This window comes from Cyrtonyx montezumae, unplaced genomic scaffold (assembly GCF_038088225.1).
Source record: "Cyrtonyx montezumae isolate F1298 unplaced genomic scaffold, pur_monq_1.0 scaffold_10, whole genome shotgun sequence".
Taxonomy (NCBI): domain Eukaryota; kingdom Metazoa; phylum Chordata; class Aves; order Galliformes; family Odontophoridae; genus Cyrtonyx; species Cyrtonyx montezumae.
Genome location: NW_027071826.1, coordinates 44,715,849 through 44,742,964, shown reverse-complemented (window position 1 = coordinate 44,742,964; position 27,116 = coordinate 44,715,849). Strand labels below are relative to the sequence as shown.

Genomic DNA, 27,116 nt, shown 5'->3' with positions numbered 1-27,116 from the left:
TTCTCAGTGAAGATGCAGGACTACTGTTCTGCAGAGTTCCATCCGGATGGAACAGCTTGGAAATGCACACAGGTGAGCAATGCAGTGCCTTCCCAGAGGATTGGTGGAGCACTCCAGACATCAGCCTGCACTGAGAACTGGCTCTGCCTGGTAGGGACACCTGGGAGACAGGCTTCTACCTTCCTCTCAAGGTGTATTTGCCTTTCCGGTCCAGGTTGTTGCTGAAGTGGATGGAGAACCAGAGGAAAGAAGTCAGAACCATTCCATAAACCTAAAAGGAAATAGATGAGATGAGCGAACAATTAAATGCTGAATGGAGGAGGATGCTCCAGCTGTGCAAATAAGTGATCCTAAGAGTTGCCTGCTGGTCTGCTTGTCAATTCTGAACTTGTTATGCATGAAAGCGTCAGACTGTTCTTGAGGGAGCTCTTTCACACTAAAAGGGTGAACATTGATTCCAGCATGGGATAGAAGGAAAAAAAAACAAAAAACATGTGGTTAAAGCATCTGATTGGAATTAGCACAGCATGGCTCAAGCTCAGTCCTAAAAATATCCAGAAGTGAGAAGAAGCCAGGAAACTCAGACTTCAAACTCCTTCCTCAAAACGTTCCTCCATGCTAACAAACACATCTCTCTCACAATAGCCCTTTGTGTACATAACAGAGAGAGAGAAAAAAATCCTCACACATTGTTTGGAATAAAATAAAGATGACAACAGAAAAATAAGCCCCAACACATGCACAGAGCAAATGCAGAGGAGAGCATGCTTCCTTTGTACCACGCTTTTCCGACGAGTACACGGCGCTGCGTCTGATCACGTCTCAGGGTTTGCACAGGCAGCATCAAAGCAAGGATGTTGCAGGAGGCACAGCAAGGGCTGCAACAACACACTCTAAGTTGGCCTCATTGTGCAAATTGGTGAGGACACGTCTGCTGCAGGGACGAGGACATCAGAGCACTGGTCTCAGCCAGCACACTTTGCTTTGCATCCTGCCATCACAATGGTCACCCTCTCGGTGGGGTTTCCTTTAATGCACACTTCAAAGACTTTCTTACATTATCTGGCTACAACATCAAGCTGTGGGGAAAAATGCAGTATAATAAAAGTATACGAATACAAGAATACAAAATAGAAAATACTCCACTTCTGTGTGGATATAGCTCCAGCAAAATTTCTTCTGTACCCAAGGATAATTAGAAAGCAACACCAACTATTCATACGTGACTTTCCATTATGCATCAGCTATATGTCCTGAGGATTTTCTGAGCAAGAGCTCAGCAGTGCTAAGATCCAATAAGGCCTTAATACTAAAGCTCTCTGTGCATGTACGTAATTCCATGTAAGTAGAAATGTACCTATAACATTGCCTGATGGTTTTCCTAGCTTACTGTTAGCAGTATGAAATAAGAAAAAAAAATAATTGTGATCCTCTGGATTTTCTTGATGTGAAGTCTTCTAATCTTTATTGTGTCAAGGTGGACCCAAATCTCTAAATACACGCTGGTCAGGAGAACTTCGCCCATTTTAAGAGTAGCATGGAGATACCACAACAGATAAAACCTATTTATTTTCTAATTTCTGTGGTGGAGGACATCAACACTTATTTTTCCACTGCTCATCTCCAAAACCACCTAAACCCCTAAGTATTTGGGGCTAATTTAGGATACAAGTCCCTTGCAGGGCCAGGAGCATGCAAGAACAGGCACAGCTACCGTGAAGCCAATGGTGATGCTCAGGAGTGTGGAGACAAAGCCCATGTGCTTCTTCAGGAAGCCACGCATCTCCTGTAGGCAGTCCTGGAAGGAAAGAAACACCTCTTGCAGGGTGGCAGCAGCTCACGTGGGTAGACAAACAGTTGCAGTATATTTTCCATTACTACCATATGCCTACTATTTTCTTACTATGGTGCACTTCAAACTGCAGATTACGCATGTAAGCACAGCTAGTGTGGTCATATAAAAATGGTGTTTTTTCTTCCTCTGGGAAATGGTAAGGGTGAAATGAAAAGACAGGAAAGCAGAGCACATCATGGTGTTGCATGTATTCTTCAAAGATGCTAAAAACAGCTCTGCACTGCAAGGTGCCACCAGCATTATTATATATCAGCACTAAGCACACTGGCAACTCCTCTGAAATCCACCACCGCCCTGTGCAGCCTATGCTAATGCATCACCACTCTTTCTGAGAGCAAATTTTTCCAGATATCCAACCTGAACCTACCCTGGCACAATTTGAGACCATTCCTTCTGTTCCTGTCAAGATACAACAGCAGTGTTTCTGCATAGCTGTAGCAACACCACTTGTTTTTCCCTAGGGACAACTCATGTTCTGATTCTGGTAGCCTCAGCTGGTTTCATTACTCCAGCAGGAAAAAGCACACAAGAGATTTACTCTGACTATGAAGTCTATGTTGCAACTTCAGAGCTCAGTCTAATACGGGAGGGATCTTCATCACTTTATTGGCATATTGCAACAAAGTACAAAGTCTGCTTGATGAAGCCACTGCTGGACAACATAATCCTGCTTTATGAGTTCCTCATTTTAATTTTTAATACCTGTTTAATGCCCTTGGGAAAAGGAATTACAGTCATCGTGTGCTCTTTCAACATTTGCTGTTAGCAGAACACTTTTTAAGCCTTAGACACCAGAACCACGTGACAAATTCAATAGTGTTTTTCCATCAGACCCATGCCTGTGTTACCACACAACCTCCACACACGCAGAAGATAAGGAGGAGGCTGGAGAGGAGCAATAGAGAAGCAACTTACCCGTCCAGCAGCCCACGCCATGCCAGGGCACATCTTGTGCTCAACAGCAGCTGTGTCTCCAAGTGGGGAGTACTTCCCACAGCACAGGAACTGCAATAGAGGGCAGGGTGGGTAAATGGGGTTGTGAGGAGCAAAGCAGGCAGGCAAGCAGTAATTGCAGTGATGGAAGCTGAACACACAACACTAGACAAGGATTGTTTCACCATCGATTAAAGTGGCTAAACGAAGCAGGTGCCTACCACGCAATGCATTCCAGGTCACTGGGTTTGGGAGCTTGCTAGCAACATCCAGCATCACAAGACCTCACATGTTGTCATAGAACCATCTGAATTGGAAGAGACCCTTAAAGGTCATCTGGCCCAATTCCCCTGCCATGAACAGGAACATCTACAGCTAGGTCAGCATGCTCAGAGCCCCCTCTGTTCTTCATCAGCAATAGATTCAATAGGATGGTTCCAAGGGAAAAACAGTATTATAGCACTGACAAAGCAGAGGCTGTTGGAATCAATGGGCAGATGCTCCTGAACAAGGCTTCTGTGAAGTCTGGAAGATAACTTACTACTTCGTGGATGACAGTCAGCTCGTGCCTCCTGGAACTGGATCCGTTCCTTCTCACCTCCTCGTACACGAAGTCGTACACATCCAGTATACTGTCCTCCACCTACAAGAGAGGCAGATATCTGCACCAAGATGAGCATGGCAGCTGCCCAAATAGCTGATGGCTGAAGCTTTTGGTCAGTTTTGGATGTATTGTCAAAGAAATACAGTAACACAAGTGCCTGTGACGTGCGTGCTTCCATGTCCCTCTGCGTCCTGCCAGGGAGAGGTGACAACATCATCATGTTCTGAAGAGAGGTTACAAGGACAAGTATTTGCCGCCTTGCTAAAACATGAAGGTGAGAGCACCTCCAATGGACAGCATCATCCCACAGTGATGGAAGAGCTCCTCTGAATCAAACCCAAAAAATAACAGAGTGACTCAGTTGTGAATCAGACCCTAAATATTTACTAAAGAATGAGAACTTGCAGCTTGACAAATCCCAGCCAACTCTTGCTCGGGTTTCAGTGGAAAAATATGACAATTGCTTTTAGTGTCAGAAATAAAATAATAATAAAAAGATTTATTTCTTCCTTTCGTTTTCCCCTGCTTCCCTGCCTGTATTGATCCAAACGGGCTGAAGGCAATGCTTGGCTCTCAGAGCAGAGAATTGATCCAAAGGACAGAGGGAATGGGGTGGAATGAGGATCCCTGAAGCAAGGCCACCTCTCAGCACTCCACTGTGGATGTGCACACTACCCTCCCTCTAGGAAAAAATTAAACCCCAATAAAAAGTAAAACATCCAGACTTTCCTAACTTCTGGTATGCCATGAAGCAGTTTCCCAGCAGCAGCAATTCAATAAATGAATTCAGTAAAAAGCTTACTTCCACTGAAGAATTGAATTAAGAATAATGAAAAAAAGGATAATTTTTCATCCTACTCTTGTGGCATTGTCACTTTTACATCTCTTCATTACCCATATTCTTTCTAGTGCCTGAAGAAGACTACAGGAAACTGGGGGAAGACTGAACTGAACTAGGGAGGGAGCGTGGTGATGGAGCAAGGGTAATGGCTTAAACTAAGATAAATCCTCTACTCAGAGGGCAGCAGAGCACCAGCTGCCCAAAGAAGCTGTGGATGCCCCATCCCCAGAGGCACACAAGGCCCTGAGCAGCCTTCCAGTGGAAGGGTGCTCATACAAGGTCCCTTCCAACGGAAACTGTCCTATATCCAAAATAGCGTGCTGTATATAGCATATACTCTACACTGCATTGTAAGTACAGTGAACAGTGCAGCTGCACACAGTACTTCACAGAACCCAATCAGACAAAAAAAAAAAAAACGTTTCCAAAGAGATTTCTTATTTTAGACGCCCCGCAATGACACCAAGCATTTAGACAGAGGCTGTCTGAAGGAAGGAAGGTGATGGAAGAGGTTGAAGAAATTAAATTCCCACAACAAACCTATGGCAGAAATTTTTTCCAAACACAGGAAACAGTGAGAGAAGAGGCACAGGCAGGCACTGCTTCACAGCCTTCTCAACCACAGCCACGGCTACAGCAACAAAGAGAGAATAACATCCAGACACACAATGGATGCTGAAGACTTCAATTACACAGTGTTCCTGAGCTTACTTCTTCGTTAGGTACTGATCTTTCATTTTCCCCAGCAGCCTCCGAAAAGTGAAAACACAAAGGATTAAAAGGAAATTGTTTTATAGCAATAATTTCCTTCTAGAACATGCGTCTGGGCAAGCCCGAGAGTACAATCTGCTGATTAGTCCTTCTCAGTGCTTCTATCCATCAATTGCATCTAGCAGTTGTTTCCAGCATTTATCTGAATACACAATTCAGATCACAGTAAGGCACCAAACATCCAACTACAAAGCCATCTTTTCTTTTTTCTTTCCTCTCTTTTCAAATAAACAGAGAATTGACCACAGTTTCCCCACATCACCTTTCTGAGTTTTGCAAGAATTATTTGATTTTGGAGGGGAAAACAGCTGTTGTAAGACAACATGGCAGTTTATTTTCACAGATTACCAGAGAGAACTTTAGTTCAAGTACTGAAGTAGTAGGTGTCAAGTCCTTAATTCCCATGTTTAATCACTGCAGTTTCCTTCTGTGCAAGGATTCATGACGCAGAGTACAGGAGAGGACTGGTTTAACAGGAGGATGTGGGAAAAGGTTGCAGTAATAAGTCACCATCTCAGCAACTTCTCTGCCCAAGATGGGGTTATGTTTGTGCTCAGAGCTCAGCCATCATGCATGGCAGCTTCCACCCAGACCAAAATGGCATGCAGCCTCATGCATGTCTAATGATGGGAAAAAATAAAAAATGAAAGCATGAGACAAAGTCACCAGATGAGTTCATGACACAGCCTTATTTACGATAGCCTTTATTTTGGTCAGGAGAGACAAATTCATCCCTAAGCTTTCCTGGGTGCAGGAACACGGCACAGTGAAGAGTGAGAACACTTCACTGCTTTGCACCAAATTGCCATCAATTCCTACCACGCACTCCACTGACGGGCAATTTTCATTCCATCACCCCAAAATAATTGCTTTTTTTTCTTGCAGCAGGTGTTGGAAAAAAATTAATCAGGGTGCTTTCTTTCCCAATTAGGCAACCGGATACTTCTTGAGTGGTTATGCTGATACGGTTCATAACAAGCTTTAAAAAAGCCACAGCTGTGCCTCATCTCTTAATAACTCAGCAGATAACACGTGATCAGTGGATGCAGCTAGAGAAACGAAAGTCTGAATAGGCTTCCCCTACAGAGGTCCTACACTTCCTCCCCATCCCATATTTTCACCACTCTGGTCACATGGGTTTTCCTGTTCCTGATGATACACTGATGACTTACTGCATGATTCAAAGCTGCTTAGAATCCACGTGGTGACCTGTTGCTGGAGGAGGTCAATGGCTCAGTGCCTGGATAGAAATCTGTAACAAGTGCAGTACCCTCAGGGGTCAATCCATGCTCTTTAATATCTTCATCAATGACATCAACACTGGGATAGAGCACTCCCTCACCAAGTTTGCTGATGACATCAAGATGTGTGGTGCAGTCAACACACCTGAGTGACAGAATGCCATCCAGAAAGATCTAGGCAGGCTTACGCAGTGGGCTCTAAAGAACTTCATGAGTTTCTTTTATAAATCCATGTGCAAAGTTTTGTACCTGAGTCATGGTAACTTCCACCATCAATCAGTACAAGCTGAGAGACACAAAGACTGAACACAGCCTTGCCAAAAAGGACTTGAGGGTAGTGGTGGATGGCAAGCTGGACATGAGCCAGCAGTGTGCCCTTGCAGCCCAGAAAGCCAACCATATCCTGGGCTGCATCAAAAGAAATGTTGCTAGCAGGGTGAAGGAGGTGATCCTACCCCTCTACTCTGTGCTGGTGAGGCCTCACCTGGAGTAGTACTGTGTCCAGATGTAGAGTTCTCAGTACAGCAGAGATGTGGACCTGTTGTACTGTGTCCAGAGGAGAGCCAAAAAAATTATCCAAGGAATGAAGCACTTCTCCTATAAGGACAGGGCTGAGAGAGCTGAGGCTGTACAGCATGGAGAAGAGAAGGCTCCAGGGAGACCTGAGGGCAGCCTTTTAGTATCTAAAGGGGGCACTATGAGAAAGGACAGATTCTTTAGCAAGGTCAGTTGCTACAGGACAAGGGAAATGGTTTCAAACTGAAAGAGAAATTTAGACTGGATATAAGGATGAAGTTTGTTTTTTTTTTTTACAGTAAGGGTGGTGAGGAACTGGTGCAAGTTGCCCAGAGAAGTGGTAGAAAGCCCATCCCTGGGGACACTGAAGGTCAGGCTGGACAGAGCTCTGAGCACCTGATCTAGTGTAGGCATCCCTGTTCATTGCAGGGGATTTGGACCAGATGAACTTCAAGGGTCCCTTCCTACCCAAAAAATTCTCTGACTCTAGGAGTATTTCTGGGCAAAGATATCCCTTGGAAGGAAAATACACCTCCAGTGCTTATCTGTTAAAAATAAATAAATAAAAATCAGTGAGAGATGAAGATGGAGCATCAGCTGGGCTTGAGAAAAATCTCCAGGTTAAGTGGAAAGGAGGTCACACCTCAGAGTAATTCTTTTCCCAGAAGAAGCTTGGCAAAATGTTCCAACTCTAAATTAGTCAAATAATTGCTGTCTCCTGTGTCCGTCTGCATTCCTTAATGAAACATTCATTTAGGGGTGATAGAGATGGGTTAGCAGATGCAACAAATGGAAAATCATCACTGAGATTGATGTTGCTGACATCAAGCAACTTAATAGTAGCACTTTTCACTTAGAGTAAAAGAACGAAGGAATTTTGAGACTGTTTATTATGCTCTGTATCCACTATTCTCCCTAAAGAAGCAGAATTTATAATTTCAGGATGGCACTTAGTCTGCCTAAACCACTAGTGTTCTTTCACATCTGTTCACCACTGCCAAGAGGGATATGCTTGGTGTCAGTAAGGCAGCGTTTTAAGATGTGAAACCGGAATAAAGTGGTTGTCACCCTCTACACCCTTCCTTGTTCCAGTACGAAAACCTGGTCATTCCAACTCGGTGGAGCTTTCCTCTTCCCTAACAGCACTTCAGCTCCCTTCCTCACCCCCGCATCGGGCTTCCTCCAGCCGAGAGCTCACAGCTGCAGAAACACGGCCAACATGCAAAGCAGAGCAGCTCGGAGCCCCTGCTTCCAGGTGGAGGAGATCAGGAGACACTGCTCCCCTCGGATACTGGCAGTCACCGGAGACCGTTGGTGAAGTAAGACGCAAATGAATCTTTTAGCTAAGTGGTTTTCATCCTATATATATATACATATATATAACTCATGCACCTTCCCCCTCTTACTGGTTTTGGGACAGGAACAGTCTTTCAGTTCATTGCTGACAGTATATGCAAATAGAGGGGGAAACAAAAGCCGCTGTGAAACCATAAAGTCCAGAGCGGCAAGACTCTGCTGAGCCATTTCTGATTCCAGCACCTTCTGCTGTTGCAAGTGGTTTGCACAAGGAGCTGATGAAAATGCTGACCTGCTTCGCTGCTCCCCTCCCATCTCAGCGTTGCCTTCCCGAAACACAGATGCAGGCAGAGCTCCTCCAGGGGCAGAGCCCGGCTCAGAGCAGCAGCACTGGCAGCCAAAGTGCTCAACAGCTGCCAGCTCCGGGGTGGGTGACTCAGAGCTTCCCAGAGTGGGGGCACAGCTCTGCTTTTGTGGGGCAATGCTGCCTGGAGACAGGCGAGCACCAAACCACACTGGTCTCCAGTGCACAAGCTGAGCACGCCACTTACCAAGCAGGTCACATATATATGCATGTAAGTATATACGTACAGATATGCGCAGAATCCTTTGAGTTGGAAGAGACCTTTAAAGGACAACTGGCCCTACTCCCCTGCAGTAAACAGGGACACCTACAGCTCAGTCAGGTGCTCAGAATCTTGTCTGGCCTGACCTTGAACGTCTTCTTTCAGCTGCTGTGAAGCAAACCTTATTTCTCACTTCCACACTCCAAGTCAACAGCAAAAGTTTGATGGAAGTCTAGCTGGCTGGGTGCTACACCATAGGTTTCTTTCTCCTAAATTCTCCAGGTCTGAGGCTGCACCTCTTGTCATAGACACCAGTCTAAGTGTGTCAAGGTCCTTCTGTTTCTTTGATTTCATTTTCTTTTTTATGCTACGTATTTCAGTTCATAACATTTTATAACAACTGCTGAACCAGCATGCTGCCAAGGATTCTCACAGCTGCCATCACTCAGACTCAACAGCTTAAGAGCCTCCCAGTGTTGTGGCCAAGCCATCTCTTACCCACAGCATGTGAAAACCAGCATCATTCAATGCTGCTTCACTATAGAAAGACAAAAAAAAAAACAAAACAAAACAACCCTGCTCTTTGCTTGAAAAAAGGAAGAAATTGCATCAACAAAAGATCTGACCCCAGGTGACTCCTGTCACCCATAGAATCATTTAAGTTGGATGAGACCTTTAAAGGCCACCTAGTCCAACACCCTGCCATGAACAGGGACACCTACAATAGATCAAGTGCTCAGAGCCCTGTCCAGCCCAACCCTGTGCGTCTCTGGGCATAGGGCATCCACCACCTCTCTTCTGGGCAATCTGTACCAAGGTCATGTGAGCCTGGAAGCATCACCCTGTGCAGTGGTGATGGGGACCATTGGCTGGTGCTGCTGCAGGCAGCATCTCTGGCTGCAGCTCTGCACAGTGAGCAGCAGAAAAGGGGCCATGGGTTCAGAGCTGGGGCAGCAATAAATAATGAAGTGTGATGCATGAGCAGTACGTCAGACAAAGGGGTGTAGTGTCTCCTACGTGATGGGAATGCAAACATAGGAGAGATACACGACATTTATGGAAGGGGGGGAGGAGTTTTCCCCTCCTTTTACATTTTTTTTATTTTTTTCATATGTCTGAGAAAGCAAAAAGCTCAGCAATTACTTTAGAGCTATTGTGCCTGGTAGCACAACACTAGGAGCAAGGAAGACATCAGTCTATTCACATTGTTTTAACAGCCAAATCCCCACTTTTTGCAAAAGCACTCTGTAAGTGGATGCAATCCTGTCCCAGCCCCACTGCATCAAAAAGGAACCTGCTTGTGTGTTCTGATTCTGGTTTCATAAAGCACCAAACCCACCTCCAGCTTGTGCTTAAGTCCTGCTAAAATTACAGTGATGTAAGCTTTTATTAAAACATTGCCTTAGGTGGGGCCATCACCCTGCACTGGACCTTGTAGGAGCTGGCCTCAACACAAACCAAAGCGAAGTCAAGCAACCCCTACATCCAAAGGGCATGGGAAATCAGCCACGCACACCAGGAGTGTGGGCAGATACCCAGCAGATGGACACTGACAGACTGGGCAAGGTGAAGGGAGCACGGAGCAGCAGTTCGAAGCATCATCTGCTGTGAGGCTTTGGGGATGTCAGCAGTTCCTCTTTGCACCCTGTGGCAAAGGGAACTGTTCCTCTAGTCCAAATCAGGAGAAGCTTGGCACCACCACTTGGCTTCAAGTGCCCCTCAGCAACAGGAAATTATAATGTATTTGCTTTTAAGCATTTACCTTCTATCAAATCTATGTAATTAAGAGGTACCTTCTGCCCTCAGCAGTTCTGTTCCTGCTGATTCACCCTCCCATCCCAATGGGCTCACAGGGCTGCTGGAGCATTCCCTACTCAGCTGCAGAGAAAAACCAAAATGCAACATTGAAGATCCCCAGGCCTTTCCCTCAGCAAAACCCAGAGCAAAGCCTCGAATCTGTTTTGTGTTTGTTACCGGAAACACCCAAAGCCCTTCTTGTCTATAACAGAGCACCCAGAAAGCTCATGGAATCATCAAATGGTTTGAGCTGAGAGGGACCCTTAAAGGCTATCTGGTCCAACTCCCCTGCAGTGAAAAGGGACTCCTACACTAGATCAGGGGCTCAGAGCCACATTCAGCCTGATATTGAATGTCTCCAGAGATAGCCTACCGATATCTCCCCCTTGGTAACCCATTCCAGTGTCTCACCACCCTCATTGTAAAAGAATTTGTCCTTATATCCAACCTAAATATCCCCTCTTTTAGCTTGAAACCTTTTCCAGCTCTTCCCTCCAGCCTCTGCAGGCAAATTACTCCAGCAGCAGTTAATGTGTGAGGAGAGAAGGAGAGCTGGCAGGTCTGCAGAAGGAGGCAACCTCCCCACCCACTATGCCAGATATACATCCTTCCTCGGGTTCCAGCTGCACCAGGCTGTGCTGGGCAGTGGTTTATGAGAAAGGAGTTGCCTTCAAAATAACTTCTTTCTTGGAAAAGAAGACTCAGCTCCTTGGCTTCATGAGCCAGAAATTCCTAATGTGGCTGGACACCATCTGAAAACCCCATCCTGTCAGCAGTTGTCACAGCTGTTCAGTCACAGTGAGGTCATCTTTGTTACCCTTCTTCATATGTCACTCTCTCATTTGCTGTCACTGGTGCCGCTCCTCTGACAGATTTGTGATGATGTCCCACCAGGACTAGGCAAGAACAGTTTGCCAGCAGGCTAATTACTACTGACCATCACTGATCTCATAGAACTCAAGCTGCATTGCCAGAGAGACAGGTAGAGGATCTGAGGTGTTACTCTTAGCTGTCCTTCCCCCATTTTGTTCACCATTTTCTTTGCAGAACACCCCAGACAAGCATACACCGGGAACGAGTAGGTTACTTTCTCAATATCAGCTTCTCTGATTTTAATGCAGACAGATGGATGCAAAGATGATGGTATAGAAGGAGGCACAAAACACAAAACTCAGTTATCAGAAGTGTGGACAGACCCATAGAGCAAGGGATAACTGCAGTGCTGAGCAGAGGATTCAAGCTTTTGGGATAAAGCACAATAAATCTCAGATGCTTGTTTTTCTCATGCCTGGTATAAGTTGTTCTACAAAGACTGGTGATACAGAGTCTGTCTGGGATGCAGGTAACTTGAAAGTAAAAAAGATATGACAAATGTCTGAAAGAACTTGATCAGGAGCTATAGGAAATCAGAAAAACAGCAGAGAGTGGGAAATGAGAAAGATTCATGCCTTGTTAACAGTGCCTAGGTCTGAGAAAATGGACTATTTACAAATAACTTGTCTTTTTCTCCTGTCCTGCACAGCTTCTCTGTAAGAAGCAATGTAAACAGGACTCTAAAAGAGTCAAATGCAAGCAGGGCATCTTGTTTTCATCATGTTCAGATGACACTTCTATCTGCTGCCTCTTGAAAATAACCACCAAAACCATTTTTCAACTGAACATGGGGCTCCTCTGTTCTAGGTGATTTTCAGTAAGAGGGATCTGCTCTATAAAGGAAATTTAGGTGGTTTTTAATCAAGAGGACCAACGCACAGTGAGTATCTGCTGCAGTTTGGTGGGCAAGGAAACCAGGACTGGGACACACTAATATTTGCTTTCCTTCCTCACCGGTGAAACAAGTTTTTTTTCAAGCAAACCCAGATTTCTAAATATTTCTTAAGTGGTGCTCCTAATTTAATCTTTCCTCACTTCTAGCCCTTGTGATAATTGCCATTTTAGCAAAAAGAGAAACCCAAGAGGCTCTCCAACAACATTTTAATTTTTCTGTTGTCAGAAGCACTGCTGGCTTTCCTTGTCTGGGAAGTAGACAATAGTAACTCTCATCTTGTCTAGGACAAACCATTTCTGTTTCACTTCAAACAAAATAAAAAACCAGGTTCTGAAGGTAACAGTAACACATTTACGGGAAAGGCACTTGAAAATAAATAAATAAACAAGATAAGGATTTGAAGTAAAAACATCACTGGGCCATTGGTATCCACCCCATGTTTGTAGAGCAGCTGGCCAAACTGATAGAGGGAAAAAAAATCTGCCAAGGGAATCACTAACAAAGGGCAAGCAAGAAGAGGTCAGCCCTAAGCCACAAACCGTTAGCACGTGGAAAGCTGGGTCATAAATACAGCTCCTGGGTGGTTGCCCTGGAAGTCACCAACGCCAGAGGTGGCCACAGCCCACTGCAGCTTTCAAACAGAGGCTCTCAGCTGACATTACCCAGAATTAGAGCTAGTGCTGTGCAGTGTTCAACATTTCAGAGCAACAAACAAACAAAAAAACCCTTCAAGAGTCAAACAGCTCATTTTTCAAAAGCAACCTCCAGAGGCAAGGCTCACATCATGTCTTACCTGGACATCTGCCCTGTCCAGGGGGTTCTACAGCAGGCATCTCATATCTCCCTCTTCCAATGGATGCCCTGCAGGGAAAGATAGCCCTGCTCTCGCAAAGGGTGGATGTAATACAACAGGCAGCCTATAAATCTTGATGAGGGTGGCTTAATTATCACCAGCTGCCCCTTCTGGGATAGAAATCACTGCAAAACCTGTGAAGAAAGTCTGCTGGCATCTCCTGCAGAGGGTGCTTACCTCTGTGCTGTGCATGTACCTCCAGCAGGCAGCTGGTGTCAGCCCACAGAAGGCCAGAGCAAAGCAGAAAAATGCCTGGGGAAAAAGAGAAAAACACCATCAGTTACACAAAGGAGAGAAAACATCCATTTGAAAGCAGCCTAGGAACATATTTAGTGTGCTCACATGAGCAAGGCTGGTTAAAGCTAGAGCAGTGCATCACTTTCTCTTGGTGTGCCCCATAATGATGTTACCTGTCAGGAGCAGGATGTGTGCACATAGTAAGGCTGTGATTCTCCATCAGGAACCAGTGATTACAATGTGGCCATTTAAAAGGATTGATCAAAAAGGCACTGGGATTCCTATGGGTTGGTTAACCTAAATCTTCCCAGGGAATTTCACTGAGTTAAAACCCAGCTATGGGTTTCATGGAGGGGAAAAAATGCCTGGATTGTCCATACAGAAAAGGCAGATGGAGAACAGCCAGTGCCTTGGAAGGAGCTGGGCTTTCCCAACCCGTGTCTCAGCACTGGCCACACTGTCCTGTTCAGACAAAAGGATGACAAAAATACAATCAAAGCCACCGAGTGACCCTGGAGTGCCTAAAAGAATGCAACAGTGACACAGGAGGTGGCCGGACTCTGTCCCCTTCTCCAGGCGCAGGGCTGGAAGTCAGGCACGCTGTCATGTTATTTGAACAAATCTGATCTCAAACAAAACCCGGACCTGATGTAAACACTGAGTGTCTGTTGTGACAGCTGGGCCAAAGGGTCTGTCACACTAAAAAAAAAAGAAGGTGCCTGTAAAATATTTGAAGACCAAATGGTCTCATCTGACGTGAGTGACTGACCTGAGTCTCAGTCTGGGAGTGATGAGAGATGAGGAACCAGCAGCACTGAGACTCTGGCACAGGTTGCCCAAGGAGGTGGTGGAGGTGCTCAAGAAGCATGGAGATGTAGCACTGAGGGACATGGTTAGTGAGCATGGTTAGTGGGAGTGGGCTGAGACCTGGTAATCTTAGAGGTCTTCTCCAACCTTAATGATTCCATGATTCTCTGAGCATTCCCCACAAATGATTCCCTTTGCAAGTTTTTCCATGTTTCCCCTTCCAAAATGGAGTTATGTAGCAGGGCAGAGCCACCCATCTGACCACAGTTTATTCTGTTTTCTCTCTTCTTTTTTTTTCTCCTTATGAATACTTCAATAGCATGACTTGGATGAAATCTCTTAAAAATTAAATCATTCACAGAAGTTTATTAAATTCAAGCTTAAGAGAATACAGAAGAATAACTTTTGCTTAAGAGGTATGGTTTTTCAAAAGAAAAAAAAAGAAAAAAGAAAGAAAAGAAAAAAGAAAGAAGCCCAAAACCTCCACATACTGCAAGAAAGGAAAATGTGTTACATCAAATCCTGGAAATGAAAGCGAGAATGCCAGCAAGATGAATAATCAGATTGCTCCTGAAACCAGCCCTTGAATTTTGCTGCCTCTTTGCACGAACCCCTGAACATACTGCACAGGAATGCCAATGCTTTTTTACCTGATTTAAGATGAAAATCTGTCTTGAAAAAACAGAAAATTAAGGCAAGTTCACAAGCCCCACTGACGGCAATGGGAAAGATCTTCCATGTAAACCTGGATAGCATCCACATGTCGCCACTGTGTTTCTCCCCCTGACTCTTCCATCCTTCCAGCACGTGCATCATCACTGACTGTGGCTCAGCTCCACCTCAGCCCTCCAGTGTGTGCTCTCCCTTCCCTTCTGCCTGCGGCTCTGGGAGCGGAGAGAGGCCCCTTGGGAGCCTGCAGCCGGTGCAAAGCAATTACATGGCTCCCAGAGCATCTCATAAATGAATTATGGGCTGTTCTCTCCTCTTGCCAGCCAAAAGGCTCTTGGAAGCGCAACTTTGTAATTACATTAGAAGGCATTTGGAGGAAGAAAAATAAAGAAAAAAAAAAGAAAGAAATGAATAGGCAGCGCGCAGCTTGCATGCAAAATGCAGAGGGGTTCCTGGAGGAGGACACAGCCTCCCTGCTCTGCCATCACCCTCAGCTCTTCTGTCCATGACCTCACTCCCAGCCTTTCTGTGTGGCAAACACGAGCTGCAGCCCATCTGCGGGAGGAACCTATCCTCAGCTCTGCCTGCTTCCAGGAGCACTAGCACATAGATGCCTTGCAGCTCTGAGAGGAGATGGACCTGGCTAAAGCAAGGTGCAGAGCGTGCTGCTGGGTTGTCAAGGACCTTTGTAATACTTACCTGCAATCACACATCTGGGGATAGTAAGGAAACAGCCTATACTACATGCTGGCACATTTTCCCTGCTCTCACCCTGCCTACCCAGCTCCCATTACAAGGATAATCAGACAAGATCCTTCTGTATAAGCAGCTCTAGCAAAATTCTCCTTTTCCTTCCTCTTCCTTACAATAGTGACATGGCCTTCAGAGGCCGTGAGAGCTGCAGGATGTTTACATTCAGCAGTGCACCACGTATCACCAGACAAAACTTCAGCTGGAGAAGAGTCAATAAAGCTGTCACCGCTATCCTTGTTTAAGAGGAGCTTGGGGGATAATAGTCCAGGCTTTTGGAACATATTTTGTCCTTAAGATCCCAGTTATTCAGCAGCAAACAGCACCCCTGAATGCACACAGGGATAGGATGGGAGGGAGTGGTTTTGAACTGAAAGAGAGGACATTTAGGAGAGATGTTAAGAAAAAATTCTTTACTCAGAGGGTGGTGAGACACTGGGAAAGGCTGCCCAGAGAAGCTGTGGGTGCCTCATCCCTGGAAGGGCTCAAGGCCAGGCTAGATGGGGCCCTGGGCAGCGCGAGCTGCCAGGGGGTTGGAGCTGGGTGGGCTTTAGGGTCCCTTCCAACCCATCCTGCGACGCTGATTCTGCCACCAGGGAGCGGGGCCGAGCCCAGCATCGTGCCGCTCCCTGAGCCGAGCCCCGAGCTCCTCCCAGCGGCCAAGCTCGGTGACACCGGGCCGGGCTGCACGGGTCGGGGATGGAGGAACGTGGGCTGACAGCATACGCACCGTGGCCGTGAGAAACCGCGACTCTCGCACCGTGGCCACCGCGCTCAGCAGGGCTGCGAGGATCAGGGTCATGCTGAGGCAGACGCCGACGTAGAAAGCTAGAAGGAAAACAGACAGGGGGCTCTTGTGGCCAGAAAGTGCATTTTTGGGGAGGTGGTATAAAAAGAGCACTTTGCGGGACTGGAATGGTTTGCGAGTGAAAACAGCAGGTCACAGGTGATAGCTGCTCATCCGATGGGGCTGAGCAGCCATGGGGTCGGGGTGGACAATGGTTTTAGCCTCAAAGCACCTTCTCTGCCCAGCCACTGTGCTCCCCAAATGTATGCCATACCTGCATGGTAGATGGCCCGGTAAGAGCTGCTCTCGAGGGCAACGTTGCTGATGGTGGAGAAGTGAAGCCCATAGCGGGTGACTGTGCTCAGTGTAGCAATGGACAGCCCCAGCAGCTGGAAGGGAAGGTTGGCAGCAAGGGAGTTATAAGGCATCAAGGTCCCATTGGGTGGCACACAGCCTCAGTGTCCAACACCATGCATGTGCCCCAAAACACAATTACAAGGACAACTTCTGCACACTCACATACTAAAAGGATAGTTTCTGAGACTAAGTACTTCCAAACTGAAGCAATTTCCGCTTACAAATAATCTGATTCGTGGCACCTACTGATCCTTCATGCTGTGCATTACTGCCTATCTTGGCCCACGCCCAGCAAATGCTTTGTGAAACCCCAGTTAGCTCAGATTGCTGAGGGACACCGGTCTCAATGAGCACCCAAAGCAGCAGCATTGCACTCCTGGCTGCATTGCAGTTGCTCCTCTGAGCACATTGGGTAGCAGCCCTGCTCTGCCTCCCCAAGTCACTTTAGATTTTAATTACACTCTTACTATGTCACCAATCATTTTTGAACTGAATACAGAAGATTTTATTTTTTTAAAGATTGGCAGTTTCCATGAGTGGCATGGGCAGCAAGCCTGCACTGCTCAAAATGCCCAGGAGAAGCATTCCCAATGTCCACATTTTCCCATCAGCAGTGTGAGTTTCCTCCTGAACTCCCTCTGAGGCATCACGAAACTCCCGTTGGATTTGCCTCAGAAGCTGCTAGAGAGGCTCCCCAGGACTGCTCTTGCTTTGCAGGCAGATCCCAACCCCATTGGCCATTCCATTCCTTGGCCACTCAGCTCCATCAGCCACCCCAACCCCGTGACCACCCAACCCCACCAGAGCAGACACCATCACCCATGCTTAGACCCCTAAACACAAGAGCAAACGTCTTTCAGTGCTGAAAACCACCCGAAATGCTTTCCTTTCTCCTTCAGGCTGTGAAGCAGTGGTGACAGAGCAGCAGAGCAGCAGCCCCAGCAAACCAGAAGCCTGTCAGCTCAGGGAGCGGTGCTGGCGGCCGATGATAACCACGCAGCACTGAGATAACTCCGGCAGCTCACACTGCTCACCCCTCCACACCCCAAAAAACACAACGTGGGAAAAGCTGCCCTTCTCTGAGCACTCAAAGCAACCATCCTCCTCCTCACCCAAATGATTCTGAGACAGCCCCCCTCCTAAAGCTGCTCACTTACCATGACACAGAGGCTGGCAGCCATCAGCTGGCACTTCATGCTCCTCATCCCGTGCCTCAGCCCCATGCCCCTGTCCCTGTGGGGCTGCCCGTTGGTCCCCCCAGCTCCTGATAAGGCACCGGAGGAGGCACAGCCGCAGTGGGGCCTCTCGGGAAGTGCAGTTCCTCCTCCTCCTGCCCTCTGTTAACTCGTGCCCCAAGCAGCGGGCTCCCCACAGCATTTCAGAAACTTCTCATACAAAAGCCAGTGTCAAAATACCCAATTTTCTCCCCCTGTGCACACATACATTGTCTCTCCCTCCTTTCTTCTCACTCTGAACCCACAGCTGCACTTGGGGGGCTACAGGAATGGCTGTGAGCCGGCACTCAGCTCTGAGGAGTAGGAGCTGCTGGATTTCACCATCTAGCTTGGGAGATCCTGAGCTGGCTGGAGGTGAGGTGGGCTTGGGGTGCTCACGGGGTTGGGTTGGCCGTGGAGCTGAGTGGCCAAAAGGCTCGGAGTGGCCAATGGAGTTGAGGTGGTTGTAGGAGTTGAGCGGCCGATGGAATTAGGGTGGTACAAAAATGCAGACCTGAGGAGGACAGCACCAGGTCCACGGATGCCTTTTGCAGTGGCAAAGAAGTCCTAAGAGCAACCTGGCCAAAGAGTGACTTTGTGGCTGATACCCTAACAATCTGCAGCATCAGAGTGGGAAATAGTCACGTTCCTCCCATACGGCAAAGAAGGGGGGAAGAGATAAAACTGTCCCACATCAGCAGCTGCAGTAAAACAACAACAAAAAAAAAAAGAACAACGAAGAGATGGGTGGGAAAAGGAAGGAAGATGCATCTTGCAGAGCAAAGATACCCAAGAGAAAGCGAGTTGCAGACGGAAAAGGGTAACACCACTCCCTCCTCGCTCTGCACTCACAAAACCGCTCGGGTGCGGGCTCCGGAGATGCCCCCTAGGCACGAACCCGAAGGAGCCCGAAGGAACCCGGAGGTGGCGGCGGTGCGGGGCAGAGCTGCGCACGGCCGCGTTCCGCACTAGGGGGCCCCATAGTCCCGCACAACGCTCCGACGGCCGCCGCCGAGAAGGGGGATCCGCAGCGCCCATTGCACAAACGAGACGACCTGGGGGGTGGAAAGGAAAGGGGTGGGGGGCGGCAAAGCTCCGCGGGGTCCGCTGGAGGGAGCGGCGTGGCGGCTGTGCCCCCGTCCTTCCGAGTCAGGTGCCTGGTTGTGACCGCCGCCGCCTTCTTGCCGGTGTTTGGGGGTGAGGGGGGGCGGAGCGCGAGGGTGCCCCACCCCGGGGAGCGGGCTGAAATAAACCCGGCAATTTGAATAAAGACAAGCGCGAGCGGGGAGGAGGGGACGGAGGGGGGGGGGTTGGTTGGGGGGTGTTACCGGCGGCTGCGGTGCCACGCGCCGGACGCGCGCGGCTTGGGCCGACATGGGGGGAGTGGGGGGGGCGCGGCGACGCGCGCGGGGCGGGCGCGCGTGGCTCGGCGCGTGCGGCCGCGGGGGCTCGCGAGCGGCGGCGGCGGCGTTGATAAGCAGCGCACGGCCCGCGCGGCCGCAGCAGAGGAGCGGAGCGGTGCTGGAAGGAGACGGGGGAGGGGGGTGGGCAGAGCGGCCCCCGCGCTCCGCGATAGGGATTTCTGTTTGTGTTGGGTTCGTTTCTCACTTTTTTTTTTCCCCTGTATTTTTTTTTTTACTTTACTTTTTTACTTTTTTTTTTTAACTCCCGTTTTATTTGCGGTTTTCGTTGCAGTTGGCGTATATATATATATATACATGTATTTGCGTCTAACTTGCATTTTCTCATAGCATTTTTTTTAACTTATTTTCAATCTTTTTGCTTTCTACTCGCGTCCTCCAATTGGTTTTTGCTTTTTTTTTTTTTTCCTTGCACCTCACTTGCGTTTTTATTTCCGTCTCGCAGGTACTTTTACCTCTTTTTTTTTTTTTCCCCCTTTTTCTTTAGCTTATTACTGCTTTTGATTTTTCCCGTCACCTTTCCGCTCCCGTTCCCCAACCGCTCCCGACGCTGCCGCGCTCCCCGTCCCCGCCGCCGTGGCCCCTCGGCGATGAACGGCGGTGCCCCGCCGCCGCCCCCCGCCGCCGCCTCTCGCTGCCGCCGCCGCCCCGCCTCCCCGGAGCTGCTGCGCTGCAAGCGCCGCTTGGCCTTCGCCTCCCTCTCCGGCGGCGGCACCGCGGCGGCGGCCGTGGCCCGGCGCAACGAACGGGAGCGCAACCGCGTTCGGTTGGTCAACCTGGGCTTCGCCGCGTTGCGGCAGCACGTCCCGCACGGGACCGCCAGCAAGAAGCTGAGCAAGGTGGAGACGCTGCGCTCCGCCGTCGAGTACATCCGAGCCCTGCAGCGGCTCCTCGACGAGCACGACGCCGCCGCCGCGTTCCCCGACGGCCGAGCGGGTCGCTCTGCGGGGCGGGCGGCCGTCGGGGAAAGCGGTGGTGGCAGTGGCTATTCCTCCGCCTCGCCCTGTTCCTCCGAGGAGAGCGGCTACGAGCCGGTGCTCAGCCCCGAGGAGCAGGAACTGCTGGATTTTACCAGCTGGCTTGGGAGCTACTGAGCTGGCGGGAGGTGAGGAGGGCTTGGGGTGCTGCTGCTTCCCAACCCTTTGTGATTGGGGTAGTCGTAGGGTCGAGGGGGTTGATGTCGGTGGGGTCGGGTGGCCTATGCAGTTGAGTGGCCAAGGGGGTCGGTTGGTCATTGGGATCGCCGGTAGAGTTGGGTAGACCAAAGACAACCGTCTTTGATTGTGATCATGGGGTTGCATTGGGCAGTGAGGCTGAGGCAGTTGGTGGGGTGGCTGATGGGGTTTTGTGACCAGTGGGATTGGGGTGGCTGATGAGGTTGACAGCGGGTCCAATGAGGCAAATGGCTTTGATGTGGCCAATGGGTTTGGGATGGCCAGTGGGATTGCTGATCAGGTTGAGGTTTCCAATGGGGGTTCAGGTGGCCAATGGGATTCCCAAAGGCATTGGGGTGGCTGGTGGTGTTGAGGTGACCAATAGGATTGAGTGGTCATGGGGCTGGGGTGACAAGTGGGAGCTGAGGAAGACAGTGGGGTGGCCAATGGATTTGGGGCAGCCAATGGAGTCGCAGATGGAGTAGACATTGGGTTTTTACAATATCTCCACAGCCATACCTCGATGCCTACGGTCTTCCACAGCAGCCAGCAGTGCTCTGCGAAATAAAACTCCCCTAAAAATTCTCAACCACCTGCTGGCTTCTTTCTTTGCTGGGCTCCAAGCTTACTCACCCAGCTGAAGTGCAATGGTGTCATGGCCCTGCTGCTTGCTCCAGGGCTGCTGATGGACAAGGTTTTCACCCGCTCCAGAGAACAGTTGTGCATCCCCTTGCAGCTACTTTCCATCTGCCACTGGAAAGAGTGGAAAAAAGAAATGGAAACCACTTGATGCTTCCTTGTTTCTGGAGGGGGAGGGAATTTTTTATAATGTCAGATTCTATTTTATATGCAACTTGAACTGCCTGTGGGAACAGTGGTGTATGAAGACTTATTTTTGTATGAGAAACTTTAGGGAAAAGGGGTAAGGAGGTAGCTCTATTTTCAGTCCAAATCCCCTGTTCTTGAACACTGCCAGCTGAAATGTTTGGGGAACATGCACAGTTTAGATGAAAGGGTTTGTTTGTTTTTCTTCCTCCAAACACTTTACCAAACGACTGTAAAGTTTTGTTGCGTCTCGCTGTGGTGTCTGAGTCTGCCTGGTGTGAAGGTTCACTTCTCTGAAAACTGAAGTTGTTTTATTGTTGGTTTTTTGTTTTGTTTTTTAATGTATTGAAGGCATTTTTGTATGCACTTGTTAGGATTTCTTAAGCCGTACACATGCAGTTTTTAAAAAGAGTATCATATTTTATGTAAATTGACTTTATAAATAAAATTTATTTATAAATGGTTTCTGGGCTGCAAGGTGCATATATCTATCAAAAGTAACACCTGCATGAGGACAGGCAATACCCTGGGCTGCATCCACATGCTAGGACAAGGAACAGCACACCATCACACCAAGCTTGCTTTTTGCTACTTATAGTGCCACCCATTTTGCTGAGATGGGCTGGGGGAGAGAAGCAGGTGGCTCCAGGGCTGGCAGCTCCCATCCTGGGTGTGCTGCAGGCTGTACTGGAGCCTCTCTTCTGGGCTTATACAGAACACCTGCCTCAGAGGCAAGAAAGGTTGCTGTGTGCCCAAAGACAGCCACGAGGGCATGGAAACATATGGCAGAGGCTGTTGCTTCTCTTCAGTAGCTTCAGTGAATGCTGTTAGTTGAGTGGAATGAAACAGGTTGGCTTGCAGAATTTGCTGAGTTACACTGAAACAGAATGGGTTATTAAAATCAATCCACTTAGCAGAAACTGTGTGTAATCCTTAAGTAATGGAAAGGTGGAATTTCACAAGTTTAGAGGGATACAGTCACTCCAAAGTCCCAAATCCAGTAATTACATTGGGTGCTTTGCAATCAGATCTATAAACGTATTTCACATACACAATGCCATCTCAATAGCAAGAAAATAAAAATACAAGGGAAAATGCAGGCTCTAACATCAGGATAGCGTTGGGAGCTGCAGGCAAGAACCTATACTAAATAGCTGTTGTGCTTCCAGCCTGTTCCCTAACCAAGGATGCTGTAACAAGCTGTCCCTTGGGAAGGCCCTGGGAATCAAAGCACTCAATGAATTTGTTGCTGAGGTTTCCCTCATGCAGCTCCCCAGCAGCCCCTGAGGTGGGAGGGAGGCTGGCAGCTGCCCTGGGCTTAACTCATCTGCTGCAACTGGAGTAGCTCACTGGGGTGGGTGGACAAGGGATCTTCTCCTGGTGTTGGCTTAAGGGCTTCATCCTCACAGAATACCTCTAAAAATGCAGTCAGACATAAAATCATTTAAGCTGGAAAAGAGCTTTGAGGTCAAACCTCATGCAGATTCCTTGTGCTTATTCTCAGCCTAACCCAACATTACCTCTTCTGTAAGTGAATTGGAAAGCAGGACTGCTGTATTTGCCTTCACAAGTGTCCCATTCTGGCAGAAGGCATTTGCGTAGATGATTTTACTATGGCTTGGAAGGGGGTTTCCTTCTTCAGAAGCACTGATTTATTTAGGTTACCAAAAGCAGCATTTGGCTTCAACTCAAGTCACTCCCAGCATCCTTACAAGGTTCAAGAGGTCACCCAAGCTACTGTTGCTGCAACACCAGAGTGGCATCAAATGTAACAGTGTTAACTAGCAGTTAGCCACAAACAGTTGTCACTTATGTGATATTAACATTAGGACAAGGGATTCTACTTGCTCATCCCTGGGCATCTCTGCTCCACGCGTGCAAACTGCCGGAGTGAAGCCGTGGGGACAAAAGCCCTTTGCCCATGAGAGTCATCTGTGCAGAGTTGCCACGAGCATATCATTCCTCTTAAGGGATATAGCTAGGAAGCACCCAAAACAGAAACTCCAAGGAAGACACAAACCCAACTCTCAGGCCTTGAGCTGCAGGAGGGTCAGGCAGAAGAATCATGCTGAAGAATCCTGAGAATTAGTGGGAAAGAGTAGGCAGCAGCAAGCTAGGGTCACCAGAGAGCATAGGCTTGTCAGCATGCAGCTACAAAACACTTCTGCAAGCCTCATGTTTACACACATCGATACAGACACACATGTACAAAACCAGTGAGGAAACCAGATGTGAGCAGCTTGCTCACAGCTCCAGTTACTCAGGCCCACAGCCACTGGCCTCCTCATTGTGGTCTTTGGTGTTTTTAAACTGCTTGTTAACCTGCCCCCAGCCCATCTCACACATCACAAAAACAGCTCGATTGTCCTGTCTTCCCACCCAGCAGTTCCCACATCACAGATTCCCTGATGAAGTGGAAATAAGTTGTAGGACCACATTAGGATGGGCAGCCCCTTCCCCAGGCTTAAATAACTTCTATTTTCAACCACCTCTCCTGCTGTCAGCCTTTTGAATTGCTCAGGCCAAAGCTTCATTTATTACCCAGCCCTTCCTTGCAACAAAGCAGACTTCATTTCACTGCAGGGGTTAAATGGTGTTCTTCCTCTTCATCAGAAGCTCAAGGCTTAGCTCCATGGCTACCCTATCCTGGAGCCTGCAAGTTGCTGCTCCTGTGCCCAAGGTCTGAAAAGAGAAGTTTTGCTCTTACCAGTGCCTGGTCTCTGACATACCCAACTAGCTTTTTCCATCCATTGTTTTCCCCCTGCCCCAGTAATCATAGAGAAGATTTAAACTTGCACTGAAACACAAGCACAGATACAGAAAACTAACACTGACAAGGCATTTTCTGGAGAGAGACCACTGTGCTCCTGCTGGGAGCATCACCAAAAGCATCATCCTCAGGGAAAGTCCAGGCAGACGGAGGACTCCAGCACCAGCAGGCAGGAAGAACCCAAGAGAAACATTTGATATCTGCCCAAGGTATCAGAGTTGATCTAAATGGATATTAGATATAAGATAAGATGATCAGCAGTGGCAGATAAAGCAAGAACAAAGGTATGATCTTATGTGTTAGGGTAGCCCTACTGACTTCAGTCAGCTCATTCTTCACACTGCACGCAGACAGCAGGAAAGAAAACACATTTGACCCTCAACCTCATAAATGCTTTTTTCTTTATGTGGGTAGACTTTGGTGGGATCAGAGGCATAAACAGTAGAAAAGGAGAAACTTCTGGTAATATGATTGTTGGCTGCCAGAACCAGGGCTTTAACCTCAGAACATCCACCTTAGTGCTGCAGAAGCCTCCCTTCTCCTTTCATCTCCTGGCCTCAGCCCCGCTGCTTTAAACCTCCAGTACAATGGTTATCCAGTCACCAGACCCAGTAAATTGTGCTTGCTTTTTAAGTTGTTTGGTATTTTATTTTTTACAAAGGGGAAGAAGAAACAACACAGAGAAGCACGATAGCCCCAAGGGGAATTTTCTCTTTAAGCCACTGCCGAAAGAATAGCCAACTTGTAAGTGAGATGTTGACACTTCTACAACACAGCAAATATCTTCCTTTAAAGTAAAACACTTCAAGATTCTTTTCTTTATTTTAAAGAAATATGTTTTGTCAGGATATTAAATACTAGGAGGAAGTGTTGCAACGCTCAATACTTTTTCTCTTCTTGCCATTTCCCCATTTCATATGCACAATTCCTTCAAAACTTCACAGCCCCAATCCTTATAGCAGAACTACACACGCAAAGAACAGATGAAACCTGCTGGGCAAATAAAACCCAGTGCAGAAGAATGCACAAACACAATAATTCTCTTACCAACATACAGAGACCTCCCTCTAGTTCCCAGCACCAGCTTGACTCCACCAAGACCTTGATTATATTAAATGGAAGCCAACTGGTTCAAGTGCAAGCACCTGCTACCCTTGGTGAAGCACCTGTGTGTCATTCCCTGCTGAAGGGGCTCTGCACTTGTCCCTGTTTCTTATTCTGACCCAAGAAACACGTGGCACCAGAGCAAAGTGTGAAGCACATGCTATATTTGGGTCTGATTTGAAAGGAGATGAGGAAACTGCACTGACTCCTTGCCCAATTCCAGCCCAGACCCTCTCCAGCAGCACTGATGGCTGTCCCATCACTGCATCCCCACATGCTGCATAGATCTAGGGCAGCACAGTTTATACCCTTCAGTCTTTGGTCTTGCTGCAGGACAGCCAGTAAACAGGGGTGAGAGCTGAAAGCCTTTTGAAGTGGAGAGACCACAAAGCTCATTTAGGATGCACACACCACTGAAAAACCCCAACCACCAGACAGTAATAACTTCAAACCAGTGCTGACTGGAGTTGAAAACAGTGATGCACTGGCAGAAAAAGAGCACCTGAGCCAAGTTCAGAAGTGGTGTAAGCTGAATATGACTCTGTTTATGATGCTGGAGAGAGCTAATGGTTGCCGGCAGGCAAGTCTTGCTGTTAAAGAAAATCACACACCTTTCAAGTCTAGCAAAAATCATGATGAACCACCTCTGTGCACTAAAATCAGGTGGAGAGGGCAAGGTTGGTGTCCATGTCCTACGTAACCGTGGCTGGTTGGGCTGTGCTGTGGGGGCAGGATCCTTGGTGGCATCTGGGCTGCCAGAAGGCGTGGGACGCTGCCTGCAAATTGTTTGCTTTTTCTGCCTTTTGGGAGCATGTGAACAGCACAACCCCCTGCTGCTTCCTCAGACTCACTTCTCACTACCTGTTGAAGCAGCATCACCATTGCAATGCATCGGTAGCATCACTGTACGCCATACAGTAACCAGTAATAAACTTCCCACTAAGTTCTGAGAAATATGGAAAATATTATTTTTGCCAGACTGAGTAAGTTATTTATTGAGAATAGAGTGGGGAATTTGTTGCTGCTTGCTTTCCCCTGATGATTTATTATCTGGATGGAGACTTTTTCTGTGTAGCTTTTTTGTTTTGTTTTAATCTGCAACTTTTTTTTCTTGATCTTTATAAATGCAGATGCAGTGGCTAAGAAATACAGGTGAAACAATCCATTCTGGGAGTTTTTCAGATGGAACAGCTTTTAAATCCAAAGTGTTAAACATTCTGTTGCTCCAAAGCTCTGCATGGCTGCAGCGTACAGCAGTCAGTCTGCTGAAACGTATGCTCTTCTTAAGTTCAACTGATTTTAAAATCTCAGTTTGCAGGAAATTTGAAGCACCTCCAACCACGGAGGTGTTCAAGACAGATTTAGGTATACTGAGGGACATCCCTTGGTTTAGTGTGCAATACTTGGTGATAAGTGGAAGGTTGGACTGGGTGATCTCAGGGGTATTTTCTAACCTTAATGACTCTGTGATAGGTCTCCTTACTCTGAAACATTCTTTTTTTTTTTTTTTTTTCTTTTTTTCTCCTTGGGATTTTTGAGCAGAAGTTGCTCAACAGCTCCAAGCCTCTTTTGTGTCAGGCACCATGCACAGCTGCATCCTGTGCTCCTGCATCCCAGCAAGATACCACAGACTGCATCAGCAATGGAGTACTCACAAACCAATCACTTTGTCTCACTACTACAGCTGCTCCTACAAGGTCCAAGTATGAGATCTCTCAGTTGAACTTGATGATTCTGAAGGTCTTTTCTGATCTAGATGATCCTATGATTCTATGACTCAAGACATGAGGACTTCAGACCTCATTCCTTACTGAGGGTATGGAACCATCAGGGACTTTCAAGCCAGGACTTGCTTGGTGTAATGGACTCCAACAGCACAGCCTTTCTCATGGCAAGAAATTCCCCCAGCAGAGCTAGAGGCAGCTTCAGAGAAGTGGTGGGATGCATGGGGATGCTTGTCCTGAAACTACTCCAGCCACT

General features: G+C 47.7%; 2 protein-coding genes across 3 annotated transcripts; one reads left to right on the top strand and one right to left on the bottom strand.

Moving 5' to 3' along the window:
* Positions 1-35: 35 nt before the first annotated feature.
* TSPAN32 (tetraspanin 32) lies at positions 36-18,115 on the bottom strand. 2 transcript variants are annotated; one of them, XM_065755209.1, is made up of 8 exons: positions 17,806-18,115; positions 16,566-16,680; positions 16,235-16,332; positions 13,219-13,293; positions 3,330-3,431; positions 2,771-2,860; positions 1,715-1,798; positions 36-271 (listed from the first exon to the last, which is right to left on the bottom strand). In XM_065755209.1, the coding sequence occupies exons 1-8, from the start codon at positions 17,869-17,871 to the stop codon at positions 176-178; spliced, it is 726 nt and encodes a 241-aa protein (XP_065611281.1). In that variant the 5' UTR covers positions 17,872-18,115; the 3' UTR covers positions 36-175. The 2 variants fall into 2 exon arrangements, with proteins under 2 accessions (XP_065611281.1, XP_065611282.1); XM_065755210.1 differs by lacking the exon at positions 1,715-1,798.
* Positions 18,116-19,802: 1,687 nt separating this feature from the next.
* Positions 19,803-21,727, top strand: ASCL2 (achaete-scute family bHLH transcription factor 2). The gene is made up of 2 exons (XM_065755197.1): positions 19,803-20,388; positions 20,951-21,727. Exon 1 carries the CDS (start codon positions 19,874-19,876, stop codon positions 20,375-20,377), a length of 504 nt encoding a protein of 167 aa, XP_065611269.1. The 5' UTR covers positions 19,803-19,873; the 3' UTR covers positions 20,378-20,388; positions 20,951-21,727.
* Positions 21,728-27,116: the final 5,389 nt, after the last annotated feature.